This window comes from Vigna angularis, chromosome 1, assembly GCF_016808095.1.
Source record: "Vigna angularis cultivar LongXiaoDou No.4 chromosome 1, ASM1680809v1, whole genome shotgun sequence".
NCBI classification, from domain to species: Eukaryota; Viridiplantae; Streptophyta; class Magnoliopsida; order Fabales; family Fabaceae; genus Vigna; species Vigna angularis.
The window spans coordinates 17,076,544-17,086,245 of record NC_068970.1 but is presented as its reverse complement, the minus strand read 5'-3'; the positions used below and the strand labels follow the sequence as shown (position 1 = coordinate 17,086,245).

Below are 9,702 nucleotides of genomic sequence, written 5' to 3'. Positions count from 1 at the left end.
TCTCAAAACTCTTTCAATACAATGAGAAATGGAAGACCAAACCACACACAAAAAAACACAAAATGAAAGAGGTGAAAGAGTACAATGACAAGTAACTATAAAACATGGTCACATTATTAAATAAGTTAATCAACCATTTCATTTAACTTTATTTAATTTTCACCAAACTTTATTAATTAGAGGGAAAATCTGAAACTTAAAAGATAAAGTTTTAAAGGGTGAAATCGATAGAGATGTCGAATGAACCCTTTTATATTTTATTCCGTGTCCACAATATTTCTTTATCTTTCTCCTGCTTTTTTAGCCACATTGCTGAAAACGAACAAGTTCGTATAATTTATTACTTGAAATATTTTTTTTTTGTCTTTACTCAGAATCAAATCTTTTATCAGTTGTTGCAATGTGAAGAAAGAAGGAATTCATCAACACGAGCCTAAAAAATACCAATGGTATTGAAGAATTAAAAAAGTACATCTTCATCGAAAATTAATTAAAATCCCTACTAAAACTAAATCAGTGACTAAAATTACCGTAGAAGTCAATACATAGATATTAGATGACTAAAGTTTTAGGGAGAATAGTGTTGATTTTTTTATTTATTTGAATGAATATTTTTACGCGTAAAGTTATAATATTAGTTTTCGATTAAAATTGGGATTATTAAGCGAGCAGTCCTTTTATAAAATTTTATTCTAAATAAGGAAGTTTAATTATTTCAAAATAACACGATCTCCCTCCCGACCAATTCTTCCTCGTCAAAAGATCAAGTAAGTTCTATCGATAACATCTGTTAAAACAACTACCTCCTTTACTTAGTACGTGATTAATTGAAATTATACATTATAACGTTAGCCAAAATTCATTGCGGTGTGGTGTGCGTGTGGGCCTGAATTAAATAATAAAAGTATTTATTATTTATTTAATTTCATAATCATGAAAATAAGATTTTCTGAGGGCACATTAGGTTTTGTCGAGTTTGAAAACTAATTGCATATCTAGTGAAAACATGTGAGAAATAGTATTAAAAGCATGATATCACGTGTAGGTGGACACCGAAGTAAATGTAGTTGATGATGACTCCTTGATTCTTTTGGTATGCAGGGCATAATTTTGTAAAGCTGCTCAACACATGAGGTTTTCAATTGCGACAGTAGAATATACCATCAAATAGATTGAGACAAAACCTATTAAGAAAGATAGGATGCAACATGATTCTGATTCCAGCACTGAGATACAATTTTGTAAGTGTTAAAAGAAGTGCACACCAACCACAGAAAAATAATGAGGAGGAAGTGGAAAATAAGATGATCTTGACGGGAATGAAAATAAAGTTTGTTCAAACTAAAGGTTGGTGGGTATATAAGTTGAGAGACTATGGTCGTACCATACAATACTTGACTAAACATTCCATTTTTTAAGTTCAAATATGAAACTTAGGTTTATGAAACCGCAGAGTAAACGAATTCAAATAGATTAAGATTTTGTTTACTTGAATGGATTTGGAAAAAAATGATTGAATTGATTTGAGAGAATTTGAAAGTAAATTTTTTGTTGTTTATTTGAGTAGATTTGGAGGTAAGTGAGAGTGAATTTGAAACTAAAGTATGTGAGAATTAGTGCAAAATTTGATTGATGTGACCGATTAAAAAAAATTTACTTTCAAATCCATTCAAATAAATAACAAAAAATTTATCTTCAAATCCTCTCAAATCCATTCAATTATTCTCCTCTAAATCCATTCAAGTGAATAAAGTGTAAGAGTGAGTTTGCTAATAACCCACCACCAACAATACTCTATTAGTTTTTTTACCATTTTTTTCATAATTTTTTTATAATTATTCACTACTTTAATTATGTTGGATAATTTCATTTTTTTTAAATACTATAATTTTCTTTAATAACATTTTAATAATTCAGATATGTTTAATTTATATATTTGTCCTGTAGATTGATACTTTGATTTTTAATTATTATATTTAAATTTTGGTGTAATATGTAAATACTTTAATTATATTGCTTTAAAAACTTTGAATAGAGTGAATCCATTTTTATTATACAATAATGAATATATCAAATTAGTCGGAAGAACGAAACATCTTTAAGTAAGTTAGTCCACTAACCCACTTATTTATGATAAAGCTAATCAGGTTACACATTTTTTGGCTTATGAAAACATGAGCTGAATTAAAGTATTTATTTGTATTTAAACATGATTCACTTTGATATTCATACCTATGAGTTGTTTTTACTAAAATGTTGCCTTTGACTTATTTACTCATTCCTTGTGAAAAAATGGGATTTTTTGTTTTTCTACAAATGTGAAACCCATATTTGAAAATTTCTGGACTATTACTATTTTCTTGAAAACTAACCATTAAACTCTCATGTAAGTGATATATATACGATTTTAACTTCTACTCCTTTCATTCTATGATTTTATCAAAATTGATATTAAAAAACTAAATGCTTTGCAACTATTATAGGTTGATGTTAAAGTCTTTTCGCGGGAGGTTTCTTGTTTTTTTCTTAGTTTTGAAATTATTGTAGACATCAACATCATCAATAATTTTTGTTATTAAAATGAAAAACAAATGAACGAACAGAGCAAAAACAATAAATTGCGGTGTCGCGGTTTACTGTGTGTGAGTGAAAGAGAATATGAAAACGAGAGAGAAACAAATTGGATAAGTGAGGAAGATGGATTAAGGTTAGACGAGTGTTTCTGAGTTTTTCAGTTGTACTGACAAAGAAAAGGTTGGGGTGAAAGAGATGAAAGAGAAAGAGTTGAGAGGAATGAGGAATGATAGAGAGGTAAGAATGAAAATTATTCAAATATTATTGACCTTAAGATTTAGAATCCATAATATAGGAGAATATTTTTATCCACTAAAATTCAATACACATTGCTAAAATGTACCAATTGAAAAAAGAACATAAGTAAGTTAGCACACCCATATATATATTGTAACATCCCAATATCTCACGCCAGATATATATTGTAACATTACATTTACGGTAATATCCCGTAATCTCACACTTATAAATTCATAATTAATATATGTCTACACATGTTTTAAACTCAGATTTCAACTATAATCTCATAAATATAATTCGAATTCTTCTAACTTATTCTTTTGTCTCTCCCTTCATTGGCATTGGATCAGACGACATTCCTTCATCTGCTCCCGTATAACGAATTATACGATCATCGCACATACCCAAACACAAAACAAACACAAACAAGTAGGGTGAGCTAACATGCAACAAATCATTTAAAACATGTATAATTACCTTGATATAAACATCATATAATAATTATGTTCGACACCCTCATACCACAATCCCTATTAGACACTCGTCTCACAATACCCAATAGACACCACAATACCCAATAGACACTCATCCGGATGATACGTTGATGAGCGGTCACGGGAGGTTATGCACTTGGAATGACTTCTACTTCTTCTTACAAATACACTTCCAAAATACTTCATACCATTCACAAGGTTAGTCCCCTCACTATGTCCAAAACCGGCACATAGACCAGGACCTCCTGCTCCTCTCACCACATAATTCATCCCTCTCTACTTGAGACTAGATGATTATTAGAGTATCAGGATAACCTCCAACTACGGGACCCTCAACATCAACATATACACAAATACTATAATATTACTGAATCTCTCCACGAGACTCATGCCATACTCATATTCCTCAACTCATATTATACCATTACGAAATCTACCCCTAATCCTCATACACATACCCTGACATTACAGAATCTCTCCGCGAGACTCATACCATACTCACATTCCTTGACTCATATTATACCCTTACGACATTTCCCCGTAATACTCATACATGTGTAGATGCATAAATTCAAATCAAATAAACTTCAATCATTTCAGAAATCATACAAACTGAATATATTCCAACAAGATATATTACATGATAATTTAACAGTACATAATCTGTACACAAGATTTAAGTTAAAAACCTGTCGAGTAGACTTCCAGGAAAGAGAGGTGCGTCACAATGGACAACTTAAGTACCAAGTCTTTCCTTAGCCAAAGTGTTCCTCAACTAGTTTTTAACAAATTTCTTATTAACAGATTCAAAACAACAGCATATAATATTTATACCGAATATCAATATAGATAAACATACAGTAAGCATTAACAATATTCATACATAATTTCAAGACATGAATAGTAATAAAACAGTACTAAATCATAATATAAAAGCTTAGAAAAGTTAGCTCCCCTACCTCTATTCCAGACTTAATCTCCTGCTCCGAATTTGTTTTCCCCGAAACCCTTCAGAACCTCTACTCTTCTTGCAACTAAAAATTTCTCCCTAACTCTTTCTTCTCTATTTCTCAAGCTCTCACTTGATTCCTCTTCTCTTGGTGCCAAATACCCTTCCCTCCCATGGCTATTTATAGTAAAAAAAAATTTACTATTCCTTAATATTTTAATATTATTTATTATTTTAATATTATTTAAAAATAATATTTCAATCACTTTCTCACCAAATCTGATCCTAATTTCTACCTACTACTTTCTTCCATGCTAAGGAATCCAAATGCTGAAAATTTATTTTTACTATTTACTTTTTACTATTTACTATTTACTATTTACTTTTTACTATTTACTATTCACTATTCACTTTTTACTATTCGATTTTCTAAAAAAAAAAATACTAAATAAGTTATCAAAAATTTTAACCTCTCCTTATAAAATTACTATAATTTTATATCCAAAATTTATATTTTTCTATCCATTAAAATTATTATTACTAATAAAATACTAAAATTTACTATAAATATTTTTCATGGGTCTTATTTATATATATATATATATATATATATATATATATATATATATATATATATATGACTTGATTCAATTATATAATTTTGTTTTTGTGTATAATGTTTGTTATGGTTTGATCATTTATGTATTGATATTTGATTATTAGAAAATATTTTTTGTAGTCTATAATTGTAACAAAATGTCTAATAAAACATTTGACTCATTAAGTTTCGGAAACTCTAGTTGTGAAAGTAATTTTATTTAATAAAGATTCCATGAATTAACTCGTAATAAAGAAACATAGACTTATCCATTAAAAATTTAGGGTTTAAGTAAAAATGTGGGTTGATCTTAGCGTTAAATTGAAGAGAAGAGAAGTTGAGTAATTACATAGAGTTTTGATAAAATCTAACCCTAAAAATAATTTACCATACCATTTCTTATCTATTTTGCATTTTAAATGTTTGATAAAATCCTCAGAGAAATTTTATATATTTTTGCATAGTTTTAATTAATGAAACATGAAAAAATTTGCGGAAATATTATTTTGACTAAATTAATTATCAATTATAATTATTGTTATATATTATATATTTAGAAGAAGGATAATTACTTATTACTTGTTATTATGTGATTGGTATACTAATCATTTAACGAATCGTGCTAAATCATCCAACCACTTTTTGTTTTTTAGATAAGTTCATAGTTATCCATGTGTAATGCTTTGATTTTTTACTATTATTGTTGACCTTTCATACCTTCCTATGTCTTCCTAAAGTTTCTTGGTTTTGAACCATATATCTCTCTAGTTACACTCAAAGCATAACAAATATATTTTGGTATGACAGAATTCAAATATTTAATTTTTATTTCCACAAAATATATGTTACAACAATCAACTAACAAGGCTAGGAAAAAAAGTTTGTCATTATTAGTGTCATATCTATAAAATTGAAAACATAACAAAGAACAAAACAACCTGAGCACTGACATTTGAATCAATAATTTATTTATTTTTAAAAAAGATATCGATAGAAATAAAAAAAAAACACCAAACTATTAGATAAAGCCCTTATATTATTATACCACTAGAAACCATCAACATGTAAGACATTAAAGTTTTCTTTAACGAGAATCATGAAAGTAAGAAAAAAAAAATATTAGGATAAAACTGAAAAAAATAATTTTTTATATCTAATGCAAAATAATTCAATGAATAAAATGTGTATAGTTTAACAAGCTAGAAAAGAAATTAGTTATATAAAGATTTATAATATCAATAACATTTAAATATGTTTAATTGTATTTTTTCTTTTAATCTCTTTAAATTTTTAATTAAAATACGTTATCAATATTAAAAAATTCTTCAATAAAATGATTATTGAAATATTTTATCAAAAGATCACAAAATTCATTGATAATTATCCACGATCACAAATATGTCGATAAATATCTATAAACATTTATCGACTATCACAAATTTATTAGTAATCACTAACAATTTTTTATCTAACCATTGATAAATGCTATGTTTGAGTATTTTTTCTTCTCTTCTTTCTTTTTTTTTTCTTTCTTTTTTCCTCCTCTCCTTGTTTAACCTCCATCTCCATTATCACTTTTTGCTCTTTCTCGTCTTCTCCACTCGCTTAGTTTTTTTTCCTGTGTCTCCCCTCTTCCTTCTTATCTTTTTTTCAAATCTGGAATTCATCTTCGGTTGATAATTTAAATTCTAAAATTTGTCAATAAATTTAGGTTTATTACTAAATTTATTTTCGTTAATGATTTTTTTAATAATTACAATAATTATAAAAATTCTTACAGTTTCTCTCCATTAAATTCTCGTAATGTTTATGCCATCCTACCATTCAAAAGTTACATCATAATCAATAATGTTGAGACATTGGTAGTGAATGGATAGATCAAAATCACTTAATTCTAATGATTGGGAGGCTAAATGCGCACATCTAAAAATTGGAATATCAAGATGAATTAAACATATAAGGAGACAAAAATACGATTTAGGCAAGATAAGAATAATATTATTTTTCCAAGATATTTTACAGCATTTTTTTCTTCACTCTCTTTTCATCACAACTATTTCATATTAAGTTTTTTGTCATCCTTTTTGATTTCTATCTTTATTATTCCTTTAACAATAGTTTTACTGTAAGCATCGATTATAGAATTGAAAGTACAAAGGTTTCATCACTGAAGAAGACTATTTACACCAACCAATTTAACCATTTTCTATTAATCAATCTATGCTACTCATTTAAAGTATTATGATATCCAACAAAGTTCACATGATGGCAACCAGTCCACCAGAGATTCCTTTTGTGTACCAAGGTACCTGCGATGAAACAAGCCCGCCACTATTTAAAACTTCATTTTGTAAAACATGCGAAGTGGTCCCTATAGTTTGTCTTTAACCACTACACCAGTCATGCCACAGATATCCCAGTTAAAAAAACAAAAAAACTAGTAGAGAAAAATAATATAATTCTATAAATTCTCTTACTTCATTCGTGTTTTTAAAACAACTTGTTGTTATTCAATAATTATGAATAAAATTTCAACAGACTAAAGGTCACTTATTTAGGATAAGAATAGATTAAAATGACTAAAATCAAAGGATAAATGTTTTAATTTTTAGTATCGTGAATATTACGTACTAAATAGGAATAACACTTCTAAAGAACCAAAACAAAATAGTAAGGGAAGTTATAAAATGCATAGTTTCCGAGGCTGTAAGCCTTTTTGCAAAAAGTTAGATCCCACTTTCCCATGATGGACCATGCTACGGCATTGCCTCTCTCTAACCGGATCAGTCTAATGCTGTTTTACATAAGCTAATTAACAACAAAGATTAGATTTACTAGGATATTTAACACGCTGAATTCCTGGTCTTTATTGCAGCTCAGTCTTCTGCATACTCTACATAAACTGCATCAGTCCTACTCTCAGATTTCCAGCCAGTTCCTTCACGCTCATGTTGAATTCATCTTCCATCTGCCATCAATTGAAACAAACCAACACTCGTTGTGAAATTTCAAACATCTTTTTGAAAACTCCATTGAATTTAAAAAGGTTCTTTAACCTTGTGCAGTTGTTTTGAAGGGAAATGATTTTTTGATAGTAACAAAGGTACCTCGGCTACGATGGTTGTGTCGAGAACAGAGGAGCCGAAAGATAAGGCGCTGCTATTGATGACTGAGAGATGAAGTTTCTCTACCTCTCTAAAAATGTTCGCCAGCACTGCCTTTTCTTTCTCGCAGAGGATTCGTATCAGCACGTTCTTTTTTGACACCCTTGCTTCTACTTCTGGCAGTAACAGATTTGTTTTGGATGAGGGATCGTCAGAATTTCCGAACTCACCGGAATTTGATGAAGTGTCTGAGACATCCTCGTCCGCAGCAGCACAAACCTGAGCTTTCTTCCCACACGTCACTGGTTCATGGCTTTTCCTTTTGCGCTGTTCCTCCATCACTTTCACTTTTTCCTTCAACTCCTTCACGTACCTTATAGCTTCCACCAATACAGACACCTTGTCCATCTTCAAACAAATTACCATTCCTTAGTGCCATAATACAAATATATCTATCTATCTATATATATATTTACATGTTTGAGTGACATGATGTCAAAACTTAAATACACTAAAGAAAAATGAACCTTTTTGAGGTCTGGAATAAGGGATGAGAGGGCTATGAACTGCTGGCTAATCTTTTCTCTCCTCATTCTCTCGGCAATTATGTGATCTTGTGTGTGATGAGAAGATCTGGCTGATGAGCCCGTTTTCTTGCTCTCCTGAGTAACACGTTTTGGTTCATTCTTTGAAGGCAGAGCTATCCCACGTTTCACAACCTTGGTTTCTGGCTTTATAGCCGATTCAACCTTAGGTGTTGGTGGATTGGTGTTGTCAAAGGAAAGAATATAGGAGCAGGGTGTGGAAGCTCTCATTTGTGAGAGTTGGTCTGTTTTGGCCGAGTTTGAAGTGCATGTCTTGATTAACTTCAAAGGCCTCTCTTCTATGCCACTCTCAGTCACTGAAGAGTGACTCTCAGAGGAAAATGAGCTCTGCGGATTCTCTTCTAATGCAGTGGCTATATCACGAGGAGATGCTAAACTTCCATTAACATCCTCCACCTTTGTGTCTGATTGACCGATGAAACTGTAATCATCTGGCTCCTGCAACAATGTAGTGAAATTTAAGCAAAAAGTAATAGCATGTAGACATTAATAATACCGATAGTTATAATAATATGACTTTACCATATCACAGAGCCAACTAGTCCACGATTCCTCCATTGAGGTCATCCTGTTACAAATTTTGCTTCAGTTTCCGCAAGCACGATGAGAGTACGAATGGTTCCTGAAAGTAGGAAGTAAAACAAATGATACACATTCTTTGGTTCATATATACCTTCCAAGAGAAAACGAGATCTCAATTACCTCTTCCAGCAAAATCTGAATACCTAAACGCGAACCCAATCTATGGAAAAGAACTCACAAGTTGGGCCTTTTAGATTTATAGAGGGCAGCACCCCAGCGCAGATTCTTCAATTTTTAGACATACTTTATTACGTGTCCGAAAGTGCTTGTTCCACTTGCTAATTTACCAGTATATCAGAGCTTGAATTTGTTGACACCTTAACCTGTTTAGATGAATCACCAGGATGATTTCAAAAGAACATGCACATTTTACCTCTGCATATTATTTTGTACCTGCCACACTTTACTGTCTGGTTAATTGTCGTATAAACTTTTTATTTTAAATAATAATATTAAGACACTTATATTCATTTGTTAGAATAGAAGGATAAAATCATTATAAAAATATAAATTTTTATATTTTTTCAAAAGAAAAAGAATATAAAATAGAGAAAAA

General features: G+C 30.1%; 1 protein-coding gene across 1 annotated transcript; it reads right to left on the bottom strand.

Moving 5' to 3' along the window:
• Nucleotides 1–7,431: 7,431 nt before the first annotated feature.
• LOC108336733 (transcription factor bHLH18) lies at nucleotides 7,432–9,388 on the bottom strand. Its single transcript, XM_017573200.2, has 5 exons — nucleotides 9,267–9,388; nucleotides 9,087–9,186; nucleotides 8,487–9,002; nucleotides 7,963–8,367; nucleotides 7,432–7,823 (listed from the first exon to the last, which is right to left on the bottom strand). The coding sequence occupies exons 2-5, from the start codon at nucleotides 9,129–9,131 to the stop codon at nucleotides 7,749–7,751; spliced, it is 1,041 nt and encodes a 346-aa protein (XP_017428689.1). The 5' UTR covers nucleotides 9,132–9,186; nucleotides 9,267–9,388; the 3' UTR covers nucleotides 7,432–7,748.
• Nucleotides 9,389–9,702: the final 314 nt, after the last annotated feature.